At 37.5% G+C, this 24,162-nt stretch overlaps 1 protein-coding gene across 4 annotated transcripts in view; it reads left to right on the top strand.

Annotated features, from left to right (window-relative positions):
• TDRD5 (tudor domain containing 5) overlaps positions 1-24,162 on the top strand; it is a 101,128-nt gene that overhangs the window by 41,376 nt on the left and 35,590 nt on the right. For 3 of the 4 annotated variants that reach the window (XM_021682601.1, XM_021682600.1, XM_021682599.1), the window contains exons 7-12: positions 6,593-6,765; positions 8,022-8,242; positions 13,371-13,583; positions 14,320-14,386; positions 19,606-19,806; positions 20,306-20,464. In XM_021682601.1, the coding sequence (XP_021538276.1) occupies positions 6,593-6,765; positions 8,022-8,242; positions 13,371-13,583; positions 14,320-14,386; positions 19,606-19,806; positions 20,306-20,464 (1,034 nt within the window). Of the gene's footprint in view, positions 1-6,592; positions 6,766-8,021; positions 8,243-13,370; positions 13,584-14,319; positions 14,387-19,605; positions 19,807-20,305; positions 20,465-22,489; positions 22,652-24,162 lie in introns of all 4 variants that reach the window. The other variant, XM_021682598.1, reaches the window with a different exon arrangement.

Here is a 24,162-nt window from a genome sequence, read left to right as displayed (position 1 = left end):
CCCCCACCACTCCAGCAACCCTCAGTTTGTTTCCTGAGATTAAGAATTCCTCATATCAGTGAGGTCATATGATACATGTCTCTCTCTGATTGACTTATTTCGCTCAGCATAATACCCTCCAGTTCCATCCACGTTGTTGCAAGTGGCAAGATTTCATTCCTTTTGATGGCTACATAATATTCCATTGTGTATATATACCACATCTTCTTTATCCATTCATCTGTTGATGGACATCTTGGCTCTTTCCATAGTTGGCTATTGTGGACTTTGCTGCTATAAACATCGGGGTGCACGTACCCCTTTGGATCCCTACATTTGTATCTTTGGGGTAAATACCCAGTAGTGCAATTGCTGGGTCGTATGGTAGCTTTATTTTCAACTTGTTGAGGAGCCTCCATACTGTTTTCCAGAGTGGCTGCACCAGCTTGCATTCCCACCAACAGTGTAGGAGGGTTCCCCTTTCTCAGTATCCCCACCAACATCTGTCATTTCCTGACTTGTTAATTTTAGCCATTCTGACTGGTGTGGGGTGGTATCTCATTGAGGTTTTGATTTGGATTTCCCTGATGCTGAGCGATGTTGAGCACTTTTTCATGTGTCTGTTGGCCACTTGGATGTCTTCTTTGGAAAAATATCTGTTCATGTCTTCTGCCCATATCTTGAGTGGATTATTTGTTCTTTGGGTGTTGAGATTGATAAGTTCTTTATAGATTTTGGATACTAGCCCTTTATTTGATATGTCATTTGCAAATATCTTCTCCCATTTTGTCCGTTGTCTTTTGGTTTTGTTGACTGTTTCCTTTGCTGTGCAAAAGCTTTTTATCTTGATGAAGTCCCAATAGTTCATTTTTGCCCTTGCTTCCCTTGCCTTTGGTGATGTTGCTAGGAAGAAGTTGCTGCAGCTGAGGTCGAAGAGGTTGCTGCCTGTGTTCTCCTCAAAGATTTTGATGGACTCCTGTCTCACATTTAGGTCTATTGCTTTTTAATCTCCATTTCATTTATTTCTATTCTCACCTTTATTTCCTTTCTCCTCTTAACTTTGGGATTTGTTCTTTTTCTAGCTCCGTTAAATGTAAGTTTAAATTGTTTATTTGAGATTTTTCTTTTTTCTTGAGGTAAGGCTGTATCCTTATAAACATCCCTCTTAGAACTGCTTTTGCTGCATCACAGAGGTTTTGGATCATTGTGTTTTCATTTTCATTTGTTTCCATGTATTTTTTCATTTCCTTTTTGATTTCTTCATTGATTCATTGGTTGTTTAATAGCATGTTGTTTAGCATCCACCTGTTTGTGTTTTTTGCAGTTTTGTCTTGTAATTGATTTCTAGCTTCATACTGTTGTGTTTGGAAAAGATGCTTGATATGGTTTCAGTTTTCTTAAATTTACTGAGTCTTGGTTTTGGCTTGATTTATCCTGGGGAATGAAAAGAACTTGAAAAGAATATGTATTCTGTTTTTGGATGGAATGTTATGTAAATATTTGTTAAGTCTATCTGGTCTAATGTGTTGTTCAAAGCTATTGCTTATTTTCTGTTTGAGTGATCTGTTCATTCATGTAAGTGGGTGTTCAAATCCCCTACTATTTCTCCCTTTATGTCTTCTAATATTTGCTTAATGTATACAGGTGTTCCTATGTTGGGTGCAGAGATGTTTACAAGGGTTATATTTTCTTGTTGAATTGATCTCTTTATCATTATATAGTGCCTTTGTCTCTTGTTACAGTTTTTGTTTTAAAGTCTACTTTGTCTGTCATATTGCTACCTTGGCTTTTTTTTTTTTTGCTTCCATTTGCATGGTATATATTTTTCCAGTCCTTTACTTTCAGTATGCATGTGTCTTTAGGTCTGTAGTAAGTCTCTTGTAAGGCAGCATATAGATGTCTTGGGTTTTTTTTTTTTTTTTTTTTTAATCCATTCAGTTACCCTATGCCGTTTGACTGGAGCTTTTACTGCATTTACATTTAAAGTAATTATTGATAAGTATATATTTAATGCCATTTTGTTAATTGTTTTCTGGTTCTTTTTATGGTTCTTCTCTGTTCCTTTCTTCTCTTGCTTTATCTTTGTGATTCGATATTTTCTTTAGTGTTATGCCTGGATTCTGTTCTCTTTTTTTTGCATATCTATTATAGGTTTTTGTGGTTACCATGAGGTTCATATATAATATCCTATGTATGTAGCAGTCTATTTTATATTTTAAGTTCGTGGTTGCTGAAGTTTGAACACATTCTAAAAACACAAAATTTTTACTACCCCCCTTCCAAGTTTTGTGTATATAGTGTCATATTTCATATCTTTTTATTTCCTGGCCCTTAACTAATTTTTTAGATACTGATTTTACTATGTTTGTCTTTTAACCTTTTATATTAGTTTTATAAGAGATTGATTTACTACCTTTACTATACGTTTGCTTTTACTCATGAAATTTTTTCTTTTCATAATTTTTTTTCTAATTATGGCCTCTTCTTTTCCACTTAAAGTAGTCCCTTTAACATTTCTCATAAGTCTCCTATAGTGGTGATGAACTCCTTTAACTTTTGTTTGCTTGGGAAACTATTTCTTCTTAAATTCCGAATGATAACTTTGCTGGGTATTCTTGGTTATAGGGTTTTTTCCTTTCATCACTCTGAATATATCATGCCATTCCCATCACAGCTGATACTCCTGTCGGGTTTCCTTGTATGTAACATGTTGCTTTTCTCTTGCTGATTTTTAGATTCTCTACCTTTAATTTTTGACATTTTAACTAATTTGTATCTTGGTGTGGACCTCCTTGGATTCATCTTGTTTGGGATTTTTGTGATTCCTGGACTTGGATGTCTGTTTTCTTACCCAGGTCAGAGAAGTTTTCAGCTATTATTTTTTCAAGTTATTTTTCTGCCCTCTTCTCTCTCTCTCTCTTTGGGACCCCCTGTAGTGTGAATGTTAGAATGCCTGATATTGTCTCAGAGATCCCTTAACTTACCCTCATCTGAAAAAATATTTTTTCTGTTCAGCATGGGTGCTTTCCATTACCCTGTTTTCTAGATCGCTGATTCATTCTTCTGTACCTTCTGATCTGCTGTTGATTCCCTCTACTGTATTTTGCATTTCAGTTATTGTATTCTTCAGCTTTGATTGGTTCTTTTTAATATTATCTATCTCTTTGTTGAAGTTTCTCTGAGTTCATGCACTCTTCTCTGGAAGTCAAGTGAGCATCTTTATGATTATTATCTCGAACTCTTTATCAGATAGGTTGTTTATTTCCATTTGGTTTAGTTCTTTTTTGAGGTTTTGTCTTATTCTTTCATATGGGGCATATTTCTCTGTCTCCTCATTTTGTTTGACTCTCTGTGTTTGTTTCTATGAATTAGGTGGAAAACTACTTCTCCTAGACTTGAAGGAATTGCCTTGTGTAGGAACAGCCCCTGTATAGACTGTATGTGTCTGGCAGCTTTGGTTGGTTGGCTGGAGCTTTAGTGGGTGCAGGCTGGATGTCCCAGGGCACTTGCTTTAGGACCACTCTGGTGTGATGGCTGGAGCTGAAGTGGGTACAGAATAGAGGATTCTGGTGCTCTCCATGCACAGTATGTCCTGGAGGTACAACTGGAGCTGAAGTGAGTGTGGGCTGGGGGTTCTTGGAGTGTTCTGCATAGTGGGTGCCCAAGTGAATTGTCTATAGCTAAAGTGGGGATGGGTCTGGAGTGTTCTGGAAGATGCAAACCTGATTATTATTTGTCCCTGAAAGGACAAGGAAAAATAAAGCATTGCTTACATAATATTCTTTATTGTAACCACATCAACCAAACAGATTACACATTAGCCTTGAAAACACTTTGATATGATGACCATTCTTTTTGGTGATATTTGTTGTAGTAAGGCTAACCTGTATTGTTAATGAAGACCATCTAAATTATTTTTTAGGATTTATTTATTTTAGAGAGAGAAAGAGGGAGAGACAGAGTGCGCCAGTGTGGGGAGGGGTAGAGGGAGGGCGGGAGAGAAGGCAGACTCTGAGCTGAGCACAGAGCCTGACTTAGGGCTTGATCCTACAACCCTGAGATCATGACCTGAGCAGAAACGAAGAGTCGGATGCTTAACCACCTGAGCCACCCAGGCGCCCCAAAGACCATCTGAATTTTTAAAATATACTTTCTTCATTATCCAGATATTTGGATAACTCTGAAGAAATAAATTTTCTAAAATAGTGATGTGATGGGGAAGCACCAGATCAGTGGTTGTTAACTCTGGCTGTGCATTAAAGCTTTTTAGAAATACATGGATATTCGGAATAAACGGGTGTGTATTGGGACCTAGCACTTGTATTTATTTTTAAACAAACTTTTTATTTGGGGATAATTTTAGGTTTATAGAAAAGTTGCAGAGATATTAATGAATTCTCATATGCCCTTCATCCATATCCCCTAATATTAACATCTTATATTACCATGATACATATATCAAAACTAAGAAATTAACTGATACATTACTATTAATGAAACTCTAGATTTTATTTTGGTTTTACCATTTTTCCCATAATTGTTCTATTTCTGGATCCACTCCAGGATACCACATTGCATTTAGGGCACTTGATTTTTGTTTGTTTTTTGTGTTTTTCTTTTGACTTAGGTTTTTTTTCTTTTGAAATTTTTATTGAGGGTATTATATATTTACATACAGTTATTATGAACAAATGCAGAGAGATTCCATGTACTTTTTCCTCCGTTCCCTCAATGGTCATGCTAAATTATAGTATAATATAGTTCAGTTGACCCTTGAACAACATGGGTTTGAACTGGATAGGTCCACTTATATATGGATTATTTTTGGTAAAATCAGTATAGTGCTGTAAATGTAATTTCTCTTCCTTATAATTTTTTTTAACATTTTTTCTTCAGCTTTATTATAAGAATACAGTATATGATATATATGACATACAAAATATATGTTAACCAACTGTTTATGTTACAGTAAGGCTTTTGGTCAGCAGTAGGCTATTAGTAAAGTTTTTGGGGAATCAAAAGTTATATGCAGATTTTTGACGGCATGGGGGGGGTGATGTCTCTAACCCTTGCATTATTCAAGGGTCAACTGTATTTATATTTTTATAAGCTTTTTTTTTTTTAAGATTTTATTTATTTATTTGACAGAGAGACAGCGAGAGAAGGAACACAAGCAGGGAGAATGGGAGAGGGAGAATCAGGCCTCCCACAGAGCAGGTAGCTTGATGCGGGGCTCGATCCCAGTACCCTGGGATCATGACCTGAGCTGAAGACAGATGCCCAACGACTGAGCCACCCAAGCACCCCTATATTTTTATAAGCTTTTACAAGTGGTTTCGATGGATAGCAATTTTTTGTCCAAAATGTAAATGTATCTTTGCTGATTTTTCTGATTATTAAAATAACTCATGTTCATTTTGGAAAGAAAGTTGGAAGTGAACAATTACCATCATTTTAGTTCCCCCAAAAATGCTGTTAGAATTTTTAGTCTTCCAGATTTTTTTCAACATATATGTAAGCATTGCTAGATTTTTAAAAACTTATAAAACATTTACTTATTAAACAATTCCAGCAATGTAGAATGGTAACTAGTAATTGTTTTAATGGGTCTTTTTTGGACCTTTTATATATAACAGTTATTTATCATATGTATAATTTTCTTGCACAAAACAGTATTATATAAATGTATATGTTCTTGGGGCGCCTGGTTGGCTCAGTCAGTTAAGCGTCTGCCTTCGGCTCAGGTCATGATCCCAGGATCCTGGGATCAAGTCCCGCATCGGGCTCCCTGCTCCGCGGGGATCCTGCTTCTCCCTCTGCCTCTGCCTCTCTCTCTCTCTGTCTCTCATGAATAAATTAAAAAAAAAAAATCTTAAAAAAAAATGTGTATGTTCTTGCTTTTTATACTTCACATATTATGGATGTTCTATATCAGCATAAATAAGTTTATTTCATCCTTTTTAACTACATATAATTCTTTTATGTGACTACATTCATTTAATCAGTCTCCTCTTGACAGACATGTAGAGTATATTTATTTTTTATCATTATGAAAGATACAGATGTAGATACCTACATCTTTGTGCACTTTTATTAGTTTTTCTTTAGGAGCCACTATGGCTTTAGGTCTATCTGGAGTCTGTTTTAATGTGGCAACCTCTTATAATCATCATACACATGTAATTTGAACAAAATATGTAATTGATTTGGTAATTCCCTAAAAATTAAGGCACTGTATTATGGAATATTAAGTAGTCACATACATTGTACATTAAGCAACAGTGCACTTTCACTGCTAAAGTTGAACAAAAAATAAATTGAAGTCAGGATGTTGAAAAATAAAACCTTTAGTCAAAGTTCAAGAAACCTTACCAGACTTACCCTCTCCCTTGCCAATATAAATAAAGATTTGTTCCCTTCTAGAACTTCCTTTATCTCTCTATACTGAAAGGTCTGCAAAGGGTTCATGTCTCTCATTTATCATTATTTTCCCAGTGCCTGGCCCATAGAATGTGCTTAATAAGTTATACACATTATTGTAATAGCTATCCACAGGCTACTCTATTGATCATTTCAGATGGAGATATTTCATCAGTCAGAAATTCATGTTTAGTTCAATCGGGTAAGAAAATAGAAGTCAAAGCTTATGTCTCCAGTCCCCCTAGAAATTCACTGTCTACTGCTGCTATCGAGGAGACTGCCTGGGATTGTCCTCCTAAAAACCATAAGGAGCCAGAACAGAAGATTTGCAAGAAGCCTAATCTGGTGGTAAAGCCTTTACAGCTGGTAAGGTTTAACGACTTTGTATGCTGGAGATTCAGCATTATGAAAAGTAACTGAATGAATGTTTCTTCAAACCAAAATTCTATTTTAGAAAAGTCTTATTTCTAGATACATGATTTCTTAGAGCAAAGCTTTGGTCTAAAGTCACCTTATGCAGCATTTATTCTGGTTTTCAATCTTTTGTATAACTGATTTCATTCAGATCTCATTTTAAAGTTTTCAGATGGCTTTGAAGATTTGCCAGCTTTTGCAAGAGGTTATAGCCAATACTTGGTCCATGTTTTTTAGAATGTAGGCTGGAAAACCCTCGAGGGCTTCAGAGGGAGGAATTGAGGAGCTTTTTTTTCACTTTATGTCTCAACAACTGCTGCAGATTGCCCTGTACCTGTCCTCAACTATAGGGTGCTTTTCCTTTTTTCTTTTTCATTATATGTCCACATAGTTCTCCTTTTTTGTGCTCTCCTCTTCTGTTATTTATTTTGTTGTTGTTAAGGAATTAATTGCTTACTCTTCTTTTCTTCTACCATCTATACCTGGCTTCTTTCATGGAAGGAAAACATTTTGTTTGGAAAGCCTACTGCATATTTTCTAGAGGATAAGAGAAAGGCCTAAAGGAAAATAAGATATTTTAGAATAAGAGTGTTTGAGAAACCCTATTTTTGGTTGGAAGACTAGTGTGAAATTTAATGCATTCTTTAAAGTTACCTTTGTTGATAGAGTTGGGTGGGATGACAGTCTATCTTGGCTCAGCTTGAATATTTTAAGTACCATATTTGCAATTTTGTATGGGGTAGCTGTATAACATACTCTTAATATCATAAGGCAGTCGTTTTCATATATTAATGTAGGTAAGGATCACCTAGGGAATTTTTAAAAAAGATTTTATTTATTTGATAGAAAGCACAAGCAGGGGGAGCGGCAGGCAGAGGGAGAGGGAGAAGCAGGCTCCCCGAGGAGCAGGGAGCCAGACTCGGGACTCGATCCCAACACCCTGGGATCATGACCTGAGCCTAAGGCAGACGCTTAACCGACTGAGCCACCCAGGGCCCACCTAGGGAATTTTTTAAGTGCATAACTGGAAGCCCCACTTGCAGGTATTCTGGATCAGTAAGTCCTGGCTAATGCCTAAGAAGCTTCATTTTTATAATTTCTCAGGTGATTCTGATAAAGATGACCCATGAAATATACTTTGAGAAATGTCATAGTTTGAAATGCCACTCAAAGTTTTATAGTGGTTTCTTTTCTTTTTTAACTTGTAGCAAGTAGAAGTTAACAAGTCACAGCTCAACCTGGCAGTGGCCAATCATGATATCCCACCAGATGCTGTACGGGACAAGAAATTATGCAGACTGCCACCATTAGATACCAGTACCCTTGTGGGGGTCTTTGTGGAGTATATCATCTCTCCTAGTCAATTCTACATCCGAATCTATAGCAGGGATTCATCCGAGTTACTTGAAGACATGATGATTGAGATGCGGTAGGAGCCTGTTGTTTTCAGTGTATTTTTCATGTATCTCATTCTAAATCATAAGTTCTCAACATTTTGGTTTTAGGGCTTTTAAAAATTAAGGACTGGAAAACTTTTGTTTATTGATATTTATCTTAGAAATTAAAACTAACATTTAAATTTTTTTTTGTTTAAAAATAATGGTAAGTCCGTTTGTGTGAATATAAATAACATAGTTCTGTGAAAAATAACTATTTTCCAGAAATTACAATATTGGCATTGTTCTACATTTTTGCAGATCTCTTTAATATCTGTCTTAATAGAAGAAAGTTTGATTTTAATATCTGCTTTTGTCTTTAATCTCTTGAGGTATATTGTTTTGGTTGAAGTATATGAAAACATCTGGCCTCACACAGATACATAGTTGGGAAAAAGAGTATTTTAATAGCCTTTTCAGAAAATTGTGAATCTTCTTTGATATTTTCAGAAAATTTTTGAACATTCCAAACTTGGCAAGTGGTGATTTTTAAAAAATTAGTTGCAGTGTGGAATTTGAACTTTTCATACCCTACTGTGTTAAAGTCCATTGGTCTTCCTTTGCACTTTGAATGAACCCAGGACTGGTTATGCAATTGCAGGCTCCAGTGCAAAATTAAAATGCAAAGTGCTGAATTTAAAAATCATTAAGAATTTCAGGACAGCAATAGCAGAACATTAAAGCAAGCGTAAGGCCCTTCTAAGTGTGGACTCAATACAACTGGCCCTGAAAGGATCTTTTACCCCCATTAATAATTTTAAAACATCATTCAGTGGTATTTTGGAAAACACTGGTTTACTGAGTTATGTAGATCTTCCACATTTATTTATTTATTTATTTATTATTTAAAAAAATTTTTTTATTCTTATGTTAATCCCCATACATTACATCATTAGTTTTAGATGAAGTGTTCCATGATTCATTGTTTGTGCATAACGCCCAGTGCTCCATGCAGAATGTGCCCTCCTCAATACCCACCACCAGGCTAACCCATCCTCCCACCCCCCTCCCCTCTAGAACCCTCAGTTTGTTTTTCAGAGTCCATCGTCTCTCATAGTTCGTCTACCCCTCCGATTTCCCCCGCTTCATTCTTCCCCTCCCGCTACCTTCTTCTTCTTTTTTTTTCTTAACATATATTGCTTTATTTGTTTCAGAGGTACAGATCTGAGATTCAACAGTCTTGCACAATTCACAGCGCTTACCAGAGCACATACCCTCCCCAGTGTCTATCACCCAGTCACCCCATCCCTCCCACCCCACCCCCCACTCCAGCAACCCTCAGTTTGTTTCCTGCAATTAAGAATTCCTCATATCAGTGAGGTCATATGATACATGTCTTTCTCTGTTTGACTTATTTCACTCAACATAATACCCTCCAGTTCCATCCATGTCGTTGCAAATGGCAAGATCTCATTCCTTTTGATGGCTGCATAATATTCCATTGTATATATATACCACATCTTCTTTATCCATTCATCTGTCGATGGACATCTTGGCTCTTTCCACAGTTTGGCTATTGTGGACATTGCTGCTACAAACATTGGGGTGCACGTACCCCTTCGGATCCCTACTTTTGTATCTTTGGGGTAAATACCCAGTAGTGCAATTGCAATCTTCCACATTTATTAATATCACCACTGATCTCATCAGAAAAGTATTACGTATTAGGGAGCTGTCAAGCTCATGGTGGTAGATGCAACATTTCCAAAATCCTAATTTTCACTTGAAAGCCTTGAATTTTATCCGTGATGACAAATATTGTCAGTGTTTTCCTTGAAGTGACAGGCTCATCTCATTTTTGAGAAAATGCGTGTCAGAAACCTAAGTCTGAATAAACATAGTTTGATAACGGTCCTTTCGAGCAAAAACGGTGTTCCATGAGAACAATGGCTAGTTCATTTTCCAAGTAAAAATGTTCCACAAAAAAAGCAGCTAGTTCAATTCACAACTCAAGTGCATAAGTGCTTTTCCTTAAGACAACTTGAGAAGTGTTTTATGTGTATAGTACTTCCATTTTTGTCACATGGAATATTGAAAAGATGGTCACTCAGTGGTTGATATTTAATAAACTTAATTTTTATTACTTTATCAAGTGACATTGGCTTTTTTTTTCTTTTTTCTCTTAATTGTGAGTGCGTGACAGTGATATATAAATGATGGCTAGTAAAGTTTGGTGCCACTGTCTTGATTTGGCTCAGGCCCCTTGCTTTTATACCATCGTTGCAAGTGTTAACACAGTGAAAAGGGCAAATCACTATTTCACTCAACTACTACTACTCTAATCTCTTTTCTTTGCTGAAAAATGATGCCCTTTCTTAGTAAACACCATGAAAAATGTGTACATCTGCAGTCACTTAAGATTTATTCATGAACAACAGTGTCTGGTTTTTACATAGGTGTCACATATAAGAATAATTTATTACATACTTCTCCAAGAGCATTCCATTTTTTAATCTAATTTTACCACATTATATACTCCACTCCTCTCTCACCCAAGAACACTTGGCATAATGTAAGTCACATAATAATCACTTAGTAAAAATATTATAATATATCATACATATATCCTATATATTCCATTCCAGGATGCCTGTAAGATTTAGTACATGTTTTAAAGCACACTTACTGGATTTGTGATCTTCCTTACTTTATAGGCCTAGTCTCCTTATCTCCAAAGTAGGGATACTAATAGTACCTGCCTCACAGAGTTGTGACGATTAAAGTACTTAGAATGGAGTCTAGCACAAAAGTTGGCTACTGTTGTTATCAATACCATATCTGCTGTGTGCTTGGGATGTTGAGGCATGAGGAGTACAAGGAGAAGACAGACATGGTCTTTCCTTTGTCAACACCATGATTATCTGGGAAGATAGGGGATATGTGGGGTATTGCATGAGGTGGTCATTCTGCCTGGGCAAGATGGAAGAGAGCTTCACAAAGGGCGTACTTGAGCTCGGCTTAAAAAACTAGTAAGAATTTGCCAGTCAAGGTGTGAGTGTGAATGTGCAGGTCCAGTCACAGGCACTGAGGCCAGCATTAGCATTAATGACTGGAGTAGCGCTGTGCTCTGGGAGCAACAAATAGGGCAGTGAGGTCACCACTGCGTGAGCTTGGGTGGACAGTGACTGAATGTGAAACTGGAATACTAGGGAAGAGCTGGAGTATGAACACCATGGGAAGGAATTCTGACTTCTGTGGACAACGAGGAGCCTCTGAAGGTTTTTAGAAAGTAGGGGCATCAGCAGGTTTGTATTTCAGGATAACTCTGGTTTCAGTGCAGAAGGTGGGTGGAGTGAACAGGAGAGCATCCATTACTATGCTAGTCTTGGTAAGAGCATGAGAGTGGAAAGGGAGAGAGAAATTGGAGAGAATTTGGGAAAGTACAGTTGTCAGGTCTTGGTGACAAGCATGGGTTTGGGAAGGATAAGGGAGAAAGGGAGAATAGGAAACCTGTGTTGACTTTAGAGATTGGGTAGGTTTGAGCTGGGGTTAGAAGTTTGCACCTGGTGCCTCTAAGGTGACGATGAGGTATAGGGAATTGACAATGTTGAGTGGACAATATTAGTTAGGATTAGGTTTAGCCACTGTTACAAAGACATAACTTAGCCATAGTAGCATAAAGAAGATAAAAGTTGATTTCTTCTTCCCCTAGTAGTCCATATATAAACACTGCAGACTAATAGGGTAGCTCCATGGTGTTGGGGATGCAAGTGTTTCTTGTCTTGCTGTTGCAGACAGTGTGTTGCCCCCATCTTCATGGTCCAGGAGGTAGCTCGCCACCACACCCAGCAGCTCCTCATTCCAGCCAGTGGGAAGGAGAAAGAGAAGAAGGTAGGAGGTTGGAGGCATGCCATTTTCTTGAAAGACAAGAGCTGGAATTTCTGTACTTGACTTCCCCCCCCCCTGGAGAAATGTACTCTTACTTATTTTCTTATTTTTTTTCATTTTTAAAAATTTTATTATGTTAATCACCATACATTACATCGTTAGTTTTTGATGTAGTGTTCCATGATTCATTGTTCGTGTATAACCCAGCGCTCCATGCTGTACGTGCCCTCTTTAATACCCATCACCAGGCTAACCGATCCCCCCACCCCCCTATACTTGACTTTTTTTTTTGTGATAGAATACACATAAAATTTACCATCCTAATCATGCACACTCTACTTTTTCTCACATCTCATTGCCCAGAGCTTAGTATTCACATCCAGATGCAAGGGAGCCTGGGAAATCTGAATGGCTATATACTCAGGCAAAATTTGGGATTCTCTTACTAGGGGAAGAAGAGAGGAGAATGAGAATTGGGGGACAACTAGCATCTTTTCTGTATAGCTGGAAATAAATTTTCAAAGTTCAGAAGCGATTCAGCGTCTAAAGATCCAGGTGGAGAATCACCAGTTTATCCATAGTGGTATAAGACATGAAAATGGGGGAGATGGTACTGTGTACAGCAAGAATATTAATAGTTAAGGAGTGCCTACTGTATTTGGACTCTGTGCCAAACATTCACATATTTGAACTAAGGTTTTATTATCCTCTCCATGCACAACAAGTAAACTGAAGCACAGAAAGACAAAGATACATGGCTAGTAAATGATGGAGTCAGGATTTGAGCCCATGTCATTGGCTCCAAAGCCTGAGCTTTTATTATTGTATACTTCCTAAAAAGAGGAGCCCAGAGAACCCAGACGTTTAAGGCAATTACAGAGCCAGTATAGGAACAATTATTGACAGGGAAGAATTAGGAGAAAATAGTGTCTTGGAAACTAGGATAGAGATTGAAAGAGGACGGGGTCAGGGTCATGCTGCAGAGAATTAACAGGCCACTGATGTCTTAAAAATGCCCATTTTAGGAAATGCTGAGGAATAAAGTTGGATTACATTTTGTTTAGAGAGTATGAGCTTAAATGAATGTGTGACTTTCTATTTGAAGAAGTTTATTGATGAAGAGAAGGGATTTGGATAAGAAAGAGGAAAATAATAGTAATAACCATTTACAAATCAGAAAAAGTGGGGATTCTTTTCCTTTTTGCCAAGACTTTCTTGCTCTTGATACATCAGTAAAAATGATCTCGGTATTTTCTTCCCCTATGTGATTCCCTCTATTATGGAATTCTGTAGGCGCTGCTATTCTAATCTGCTGGTTTCTGATCGGTACTCCATGCCAGAGTATTTCATCCAACCAGGACATCTCTGTTGTGTAAGGATTTCTGAGGATAAGTGGTGGTATCGGGTCATTATCCATCGAGTCCTTGGGAAGCAGGAAGTTGAAGTATTCTACCCAGACTTTGGAAATATTGGAACTGTTCAGAAGTCCTCCCTGAGGTTTCTCAAGTGAGTTAACAAATCTTATTAAATTATTCTTAAGTTTTGAATCCTTGCGTTGAAGCCACATGGAGTTAGGATCACTCTTCCTTTTCTCTTGCCTTCCTCACTCCATCCTTCCCTCTTTGTTCTTAGTGCAAATGGACTTGGCATACGGTTCCTTAGTTTCACAGGGAGATTATAGTCTCTTATGTCTTCTTTCACATGATTATGAATCTGAATGGACCATGAGACTAAATTCCAGTCTCTCAATTAAGAAAATGATTTTTTGGGTCATGCTAAGAGTTGCATTTATATAGCATGAGGGTTGGTTTGTTCCTACCTCTATTTTAATTGCATGGTTTTCAAAGATTATTATGTCTAAAGATTTTACTTCTTAGATTGCTTCAAAGTGTAAGACATTAACTTAAAAATCCATGAATAAAATACTCTCAAGTGGTGTGACTAGCTCAAATCAAGAATGGATTAGAGGGGCACCTGGGTGGCTCAGTCGTTAAGCGTCTGCCTTCGGCTCAGGTCATGATCTCAGGGTCCTGGGATCGAGCCCCGCATCGGGCTCCCTGCTCAGCGGGAAGCCCGCTTCTCCCTCTCCTACTCCCCCTGCTTGTGTTCCCTCTCTCACTGTGTCTCTCTGTCAAAAAAATAAATAAAATCTTAAAAAAAAAAAAAAAGAATGGATTAGAGATTCCATAAAATGCATTTAAAAATATGATTACATATTTGTGTATTTGATCATCTCTTGCAGGTGCTGCTACACAAAGCTTCCAGCTCAGGCTATCCCTTGTTCTTTGGCTTGGGTGAGACCAGTAGAGGTATGTTTGTTCCCCATTTAATCAGCAAATGTTTGATACTTAGAACAGTTCTAGGATCTCAGGATACAAAAATAAAACATGGAATGAGCCCTACGATGAGAAATCACTGTAGATAGTCTGGAAGATAGACGTGGAGACAGAAGTCAGTGTGCTGTGTTGTATTTGCTGTAGAGCTATTTATGGGGTATGCTAGAGGTGCAGAAGGAGGAGTGCACTTCTCTGTTGAGGGTAGTCAGGGATGTCCCTGTGGTCGAGGTGGCATTGGAGTGGAACTTCGAAGGAAGATTAGGACTGTGACTAGACAAAAAAAAGAAAGCTGTTCCAGCCAAAGGGAGGGTAACATAAAACATCTAAAATTTGAGAAATGATAAGTGGCTCAGTTTGCTTACATGGCAGCAGATGAGCTGGAGTTGGTGGATGGAAGTGATGTGAGAGAAACAGACAGGACCCTGAATGGGGATCCGTATCCGTGTTCAGGAGTCCGGACCTTGTCCTTTAGATGCTGGGGAGCAACTAAAGGACGTACCTAGGGGACCACCATACTCAGTTATATGTTTTTAAAGAATTCTCTAGTAACATAGTTGTGTGAGATGACTGGAGTGGGATGAAGCAAGAGGCATTTTTTTTAATTAACATATACTGTGTTATTTGTTTCAGAGGTACAGGTCTGTGATTCAACAGTCTTACACAGTTCACACCACTCACCATAGCACATACCCTCCCCAGTGTCTATCACCCAGTCACCCCATCCCTCCCACCCCCTCACTCCAGCAACCCTCAGTTTGTTTCCTGAGATTAAGAGTCTCTTATGGTTTGTCTTCCTCTCTGGTTTCGTCTTGTTTCATTTTTCCCTCCTTTCCCCTATGATCCTCTGTCTTGTTTCTCAATTCCTCATATCAGCGAGATCATATGATACTTGTTTTTCTCTGATTGACTTATTTCGCTTAGTATAATACCCTCTAGTTCGATCCACGTCGTTGCAAATGGCAATATTTCATTTTTTGATGGCTGCATAATATTCCTGTGTGTGTGTGTGTGTGTGTGTGTGTGTGTGTGTGTATACCACTTCTTTGTTATCCATTCACAGTTGATGGACATCTAGGCTCTTTCCATAGTTTGGCTATTGTGGACATTGCTGCTATAAACATTGGGGTGCAGGTGCCCCTTCGGATCACTGCATTTGTATCTTTGGGGTAAATACCCAGTAATGCAATTGCTGGGTCATAGGGTAGCTCTATTTTCAACTTTTTGAGGAACCTCCATATGGTTTTCCAGAGTGGCTGCACCAGCTTGCATGCAGGAGGCATTTCCATCCATTTAGATACATTTGTTTATGTAGTTATGAATATCATGCACCTAACTTTGTGTTTTTCCCTCAGAACTCTTTTTTTAAGATTTATTTGAGAGAGAGAGAGAGCATGCACAGGGGGAGTGACAGGCAGAGGGAGAGGAAGAAGCAGGCTCCCTGCTGAGCAGGGAGCCTGATGTGGGACTCAATCCCAGGACCCTGGGATCATGACCTGAGCCAAAGGCAGATGATTAACCCACTGAACCACTCAGGCGCCCCAGAACTCTTAATTATATATGCCGTACACACTTACTATACTACATTTTTCTTAACGTACCAGTTGCTTGCATATTACACGGATTATTCCTTTAAAAAAATTTATCTGAAAAACACAGTACAGAAGAAAAAGAAAAAAACATTACTATTATTCTACTTTTCAAACACATTCAATTTAGAACTTTGATGTGTGTTTCAGTATAGTTTACTGGATGTTGGGGGTCAGAGTTTTTGTAGGGTTTTCAGGATTATGTAAAAGAGTAATATTATTTTATATTCTTAACTCAGCTTATTACAGCATAAATTATGTTACCTTGTTTTCAATTTTAATAAATTCATAGTAATCTGTTAGGTAAATGTATATCATAGATTGATTATCCTCTTATTGTTAGACATTCAATCTGTTCTGATTTTTGAGTATATAAATAATGTATGCAGTTAGTCTTTGTGCAAGTCAGTATTTGGGATTGTTTGTTAGGGTGCATTTTAGCCTTGGTTTTTTTCTTCCATGAGGAAGCTCAGGGCTAAAGTTGTGACCCACTTGGAGCCAGTGTTCATTATTCTCATATTAGCCGGATGGCTTCCATTTTTGTATCTTTTTTTGTTTTCTTATTTCCTTCCTGAAATGCTTCTGACCTTAGGGCTTTTGCCCTCTCTCTTCCTTGGAGTAGCTTGTTCAAAGCATTCTCATGGTTGGCCCCTTTTTGTCACTCAGATTTAAGCCCAAATGTTATTTCCCAAGAAGGACTTCCTTGACCAGCCAATTTAAAGTACACACTTCCACTTCAGTCATTCATTGCAATTTATCTTTATAACACTGTTATCTGGTATTATTGTAATTATTTGTTCACACACACAGTGTAAGCTTCTGAGATGAGGGGTATTGTCTGTTCACCACTGTATCTCTAGTGCCTGGATCAATGGTTGCATCATTGTAGGTGCTTAATAAAGGTCTTCAACTGAATGAATGAATCTCAACTTCTTGTCCTTTTTTCTGGTTTCAAAAGTAGTTAACGCATTTGGTAATGGCAGAGTAACAATAGAGTAGCATGGTGGGACTAATACTCCCATAGGCAAAATCCAAAGCAGGCAGAAAAGCAGAAATCTACCCTTGGGAGTCAAGCTGCAGGGTGGTAAGATCAGGAAATTTTCAGCTTCTATCCTGGGGTCACTCCCCTGTCTATAGCCTTGCCGGCTTGAAGAGTTAGAGGACGTTGTTTGGGACTGGCAGAACAGCTAGGAGTTAAGGGAGAAATACTTGAAGGGAGGGAGCCACAGAGTTGGTGTTTCAAAATCAGTGACTTGCCATCTGCCCAAATCCTTAGATGACTCCTAAACTCTGCAGGCATTAGGAGAACCCAGTGGCCCTAGTGAAACATCACTGGCTTACCTGTTCTTTCTTTTTGTCACCTTGCATGCATTATTTTGAAGTTTTTTAATCATTCCACTAACACACTCTATTATTTTAGGGATTATTCTAGGAAATACAACACTTGTTGTAAATAACAATGCAAAGACATTAGAATGCCTTCTTCTTTAACTTCCTCTTCTAATCTATTTTTGTTATATAATTGTTGTTTTAAACCCCTCAAGAAATGGACCACATAAAATAATGTTCACTTAGATTTAGTCATGTATTTCTCAATTTCTTAGCTCTTCATTCTGGCCACTCAAATCCCTTGAGAACATTTTCCTTTTATTTGAACGTATCCTTTAAGATTTCATTTTGTGAGGGTTTGCTGATAGCCAAACTCATGTTTACCTGGACACGTAATTTTGCCTTTATTTTTTGGAAGATACATTCACTAGAATTTTAGGTTGGCAGGTAATATGTTTAGTGCACTGAAGATATTATTATAGTGGCTTCTGGTCTCCCTTACCGTATTGGAGAAGTCAGCTGTCAGTCTGATGGGATGTTCCTTTGAAGGCAGTGTCCTTTTTGTCTGTAGCTGTTTCTAGCATTTCCTGTTTGTGGCTTGTGTCTTCAGTTTTAGTATGTTTATGTGTGGATTTATTCTTATTTATCATACTTTGTGGTTCCTTGAACTCCCTTTATCTGTGCTTTGTTACTTTATGTTAAATCTGGCAAATTCCCAGCCATTATCTCTTCAATTATTATTGTTTTTCCCCCATTATTCATATTTATATTCCCTCTGTCTCTGTTTCTGCATCTCTTTTTCTGGGACCACAATTAAAAGTATGTTAAACTTTCTCAATTTATCTTCCATATTTTTAAAACTCTGTATTTTTCTGTATTTTACATATTTCTCTCTCTCCATATTGCATTCTGGGTATCTTCCACTTTACTGGTTTACTCTCTAATTCTGTCTAACCTGCTACTGAATCAATCTTTTAGGTTTTAAGTTTTGGTTATTGTATTTTTACTCTCTAAAAATTCTCTTTGTTTTGTAATTTTGCTAGATGAATTTTTATAGATTGCTGATCTCTGCAGAAGCTTTCAAATTAATCTTTTTTTGTTTTTAAGTGTAGTAAGTTTAGTTGCTTTATAATTGTCTAGAAAGTTTTTGAAGGTTGGTTTGTTTATGTTGTTTCTCCTTGTTCTTACTTGTAATTAGTTGTTTCTTTGTATGCCTTTTATCTTTGCCTACATACTATTCATTGTCTTTGAAAAATTATTTGTAAGAATGTTTGAATAATATGGGCTAAGATTGCCTACCTCTAGAGATTTGCATTCGCTTCTGCCAGGTACCTAGGAATACTCCCAGTCTGGAACCACATTAATTTAAATGAACAACTTGAGGATTTGTGTACTATCCGGTGATGTGAAAATTGAACTGCAAATCCACGTGAAGGCTAGCTTATTTCTTTTCCTTTTTTTTTTTTTTTAAAGATTTTATTTATTTGAGAGAGAGAGAGCGAGCACAAGCAGGGAGAGGGGCAGAGGGAGAAGCAGGCTCCCTGCTGAGCAGGAAGCCCGAGGGGCTTGATCCCAGGACCCTGGGATCATGACCTGTGCTGAAGGCAGACGCTTAACCGACTGAGCCGTCCTGGTGCCCCTCTTTTCCTTTTTAAGGCAAAATATTTCCCACTTTCCCTTTAATTCTCTCCTGATAATTTGTTACTCTCTTGACAGTTCTTTGATGCTTTTGGACATACCTAAAAAATATTTTATCCAGAATTTTAGTGGTTTCTGTAGAAGGATTAGTCCAATAATTTAGCTTAGTCATTTCTGAAAATGAAAGTTTTTCACCACATAAATAATAAAGTTTTTTCCATAATCACATTTTTCATAATTTTTCCTTTATTCTGACTTTACTTATCCCCAAATCATAAATATCCTACAGTGTATAATTCTAGCACTTTTATGTTTTTTTTTTTTAAATTAAAAAAAAATTTTATTTATTTGAGAGAGAGACTGAGAGAGAGAGAGAGAACAAGAGGGCATAGGGTCAGAGGGAGAAGCAGATTCCCCGCTGAGCAGGGAGCCCGATGCAGGACTCGATCCCGGGACTCCAGGATCATGACCTGAGCCGAAGGCCTTCGCTTAACCAGCTGAGCCACCCAAGCGCTCTACTTTTATGGTTTTATTTTTCTATGAAAATCTCTAGTTCATCAGGAGTTTATTTTTATATGTGGTTACTATAATTCATGTTTGAATTTATCGTCTGAATCTCATGTTTTGATTATATTTCAGGAACATTGGACGTCCAGAGCTATTTTGCAGTTCCAGAAGTTGTGTGGTTTGAAGCCATTAGTGGGGGTAGTGGATGAATATGTAGACGGAATCCTTAACATTTTTCTGTGTGATACATCCTCACATGAAGACATCTATTTCCATCATGTCTTGAGAACGGAGGGCCATGCTATTGTATGCCGAGAAAATGTCCCTTCTAAGGTGGAGCTGTCTGGATGTGTTTTGTAATATATTTTATTTACTCTGAACACTTCGAGGTGTAAGATAATTTAATAGAGAAGGTTATTTGATGTACTCTTTAATCTTAGAGACATTTATGAGATGCCTGCCTTCTTAATGCAGAGCACTCTCTTAATTTTCAAATGACCACAAAAAACTACCTTTGGCTGATGAGAGTGTGAATACTTTTAAGTAATTGAGTTGAGATTCTGTCTTACCTCAAATCAGTTCTTTGAGGTCTTCTTAGAGAAGACAACACTCTTGTTTTGCAAATATTGATGGTGATGTCTGCATCACTGTTAATCTTGATGTTGATATTTTTGTGACTAGGAAAAATTGTCAATATGGAAAATGTTTTAAATTTTCTAAAATTTTAAATTTTAGAAGATAATACATTCCTACAACATTTGAAAATTATGAAGTGCTAACTTTTTCACTTTTTCTCTAAGTAATTAAACCCTTCCTTCTTTTTTAATCCCAGGGTTTCAGAGAACTCAACCCTTTAGCTTTATATACCAAATCCAGTGCAGGGCCAGAGGATGTGGTCCTGACAGAACTGGGTTATCCTTCCCAGCAGCACTATTTTAATGAAGACCGAGAGATTAGTCCACAATCTAAGGAGAGTGAATTATCTACCCTGGTGAGAGGTTTTTGTAAATATTATTATAATTCTTTTTATTATTGTTAACATTTAATGAGTACTTATTATATGCCAAGCACTATGAAAAACACCATAAGCATAATATGTTATTTAATCCTCACAGAATGCCTGTGATACAGTTGCCGTAATTATCCTTATTTTATAGGTGAGGAAACTGAGGCTTTCCAAACCTAGGAAAGTTCGGGAACTTTATGCAACCATTGTAACAGTACCTTGTCTCTCATTATTTGCTGGTTTAAATCTTTGCTACAATCACACTTTCTCCTGCACGATTTCTCGCATACACTAAATTCCATTCCTGCCTTGGTGCAGTTGTGACTTCCCCTACTCTAACCCGAATGCTGTTCTTCTTCGCTCTGCTTACCTCAGATTCTTCCAGTGTTCTCATTTCTTACTTTCTCTGTAAGCCTTTCAGTGACTCCCACTCACGGTAATAACAATATTATTATTCCTACTATTACTGTTACATATTATTCCAGCCAACAGAGGTAATAATAAAAATTAAAAAAAAAATAACAGCAACATTTATTGAACTTGCACTACATGGGAGGGACTGTTCTAAACACTTTCATGTACTAGTTAATCTTTACGATCACTTTACCAGGTTGGTACTTTTGTATTCCTGCTTTAGATAGAAGTAAAATGAAGCACCAAGTAAGGACTTAAATGATTTTTGAACAAATAAATAAACATGTCCTCTGAGTCTTCTATCGTCATGCAACAAGTACTGGGCTAAGAATATAGGATGTGTTCGGTTGAGAGCCAAAGTGATTTTTGGGCCCAGCAAGGCTTTTTATTTTCATTGAATACATTTTATTTTGCTTAAATATGTTTTATATATCTGACTTGTAAAATAAAATTGTAGAGATGATCTTACGTTTTTAGTAGATATTTGCTAACTATTATATAAAAAGGGAAGGCCAGTTTGACCACTGGGAGATTAACCTGTTCTGAAAAGTAGGTATGAATGTTTACTGCTGCATGTTTGAAACAATATAAGGATGTTAGATTTCTAGTTTATGTTAAAATTAATTAGGCTCCTTTGGCCCGTAACACTTTCTGAAGCCTGAATTTTTCTTAATCATTATTACTTGATTGGAACAATTATATTTTCTGATTCTTAAATAGTGATTTGAGTACAACCTTTACAATTTTTAGAATATCTTATCATCACTGTGTTATGTGTTCAAACAATCATAGTTCAGTCTCAAAAATGAAACAAAGCCATCGTTTCTGCAAAAGAGATAAGACTTAAAATTCTTGTATCCCACCGCAGCCTGTATCCCATGGGCTTCATACACATACACACTTACCCATCCACTCCCTACCTCTATATACTCCGTTCTCTGTAATTCCTACTCTTCTTTTAAGCATCCAGCAGTTTGTGTTACCTCCTTCATTGCAACTTTTTAAGGCATCTTCTTAAGGCATCTTCCTCTCCAGCAATATTTTGGTCATATCTCTGTGATGGCTCTACACTGAAGGTTGTACAGTGATTATCTGATTGTGTGTCTTCCTGCTATATTTTGAGTTCCTTTAGGGCTGCAACATGCTGCATTCATTTTTTTTTTTTTTTAAGATTTTATTTATTTATTTGACAGAGACACAGCAAGAGAGGGAACACAAGCAGGGGGAGTGGGAGAGGGAGAAGCAGGCTTCCCGCGGAGCAGGGAGCACGATGCGGGGCTCGATCCTGGGACCCTGGGATCATGACCTGAGCCGAAGGCAGCCGCTTAACTACTGAGCCACCCAGGGACCCCTGCATTCATCTTTATATCCACAGAGCTACCCTGTACACATTTCATAATGTGTGCTCAGTAAATGTTTGTTGGCTTGAACTGGTTTAGCAGGATAGGAAGATGTGGGGTCACGGATAAAGTTAGAAAATAATGTAGCATCCGTATGAACCATAGTGAAAAATTCCTCCCAGAATGTATAGGCATGCAGATTTTAGAAACAGCATTAATACGGAAAATAAAATAATTTCTCTTTCATATCTACTAGCAAGATATTAATGATGAAAAGGCTTTCACTCACCTTAAATCTGAATTAAAGGAGCCATTAAAGGATTCTGAATTCAATTCTTTGAAAACCCAAGATAAGCGCTGTGAAGAAGATCCAAAGTGGTCCATCCCAGAGCTAAAGGATCTGAAGGAAGAAAATGAGGTAGGAGAAGGAAAGAGTTTTTTAAAAATGTAATTCATATACTTAATTCATAAGTGAAGGGGACGGGAATAAAATAGCTCTTTAAATTCTGCTTTTACTGCCATCAGAGAATCTTTCACAGATGGATTACATTTTCTCTTCAGCAGTCACTAACACCAAAGTTGAAGCAACATAGCCTTGATCACAAAAAATGGAAGGCATTATCTGGCTTTGATGTGTTAGTTTCTATCTCGTTGCTTCGGGCAGTCTTCAAGAATTATGTGGTGATTAGAAACTAGTACTGAGATACAATATCAGAACACAACAGGAAAAATATTGACAGCTTTTTCAGAGGATGTATTTTATTTTTATTTTAACCTAATGTTTATGTACATATAGCTTAGAGTGCCCCATAACCCCTTCCTCTACATTTTGTATTTCACAGGGCAACCATTTTCATCTCTTTCAGGGGCTGCTTTTGCGATTTACCTCTGTGTGTTTCACTATATAACATGCGTATGTTGTTATTTCCTGAGTTTTCAGTTTTACGTCCCTCTGGGAAAGAGGAAGGTTTACTTCTCTCTTCATCCCTTTGCCCCACCACACACACATGTATCCTTTTTGTCCCCGGTCCCCCATCTTACTAATGTCATTGTACCACCCTTTCCATTAGATCACCATTCAGTATTTACATTATAACCATAAATGCTATCGACAGGTAGTATGCTGCGGCAACTTTTTCCTTCCTGAATGACTTTTGTTTTCTCTAGTGTTAGTATTTCTTTCTTTTTAAATTACCAGAGTAAAATTGACTTTCTTCTGGTGTGTTGTTCTTTTTTTTTTTAGTTAACTTATAATGTATTATTTGTTTCAGGGGTACAGGTCTGTGATTCATCAGTCTTACACAATTCACAGCACTCACCGTAGCACATACCCTCCCCAGTGTCCATCACCCAGCACCCCCATCCCTCCCACCCCCCACCACTCCAGCAACCCTCAGTTTGTTTCCTGAGATTAAGAGTCTCTTATGGTTTGTCTCCCTCTCTGGTTTTGTCTTGTTTCATTTTTCCCTCCCTTCCCCTATGATCTCTGGTGTATTGTTCTTAGCAGCTTTAAAACATGCATAGATTTGTGTAACCATCATTGTAATCAGGATGCAGGATGGTTCCATCACCTGAAAAACCTCCCTGGTGCTACCACTCTGTAATCATAGTCTTCCCACGTCCTCAACTCTTAGCAACTGTTGATTTGTTTTCTATCACTGTAGATTTACCTTTTCTGGAGTGTCCTATAAATAGTCATAGAATGTGCATATAGTTTTTTGAGACTAGCTTCTTTCATTCAGCATAATACCTTTGGGATTCATCCAAATTATTGCCTATGTCAATAGTCTGTTCCTTTTGATGGATGAGTGGTAGTTTATTGTATGGATGTACCTTAATATATATATCCATTCTCACCCATTGAAGGATACTTGGGTTGTTTCCAGTTTTGAGTAATTATGAGTAGAGCCTCCATAAATATTCATGTAC

Source organism: Neomonachus schauinslandi, chromosome 6 (genome assembly GCF_002201575.2).
Source record: "Neomonachus schauinslandi chromosome 6, ASM220157v2, whole genome shotgun sequence".
In the NCBI taxonomy this organism is placed as follows: domain Eukaryota; kingdom Metazoa; phylum Chordata; class Mammalia; order Carnivora; family Phocidae; genus Neomonachus; species Neomonachus schauinslandi.
The sequence above is the reverse complement of the archived record's forward strand: the minus strand, read 5'-3'. Positions and strand labels throughout refer to the sequence as shown.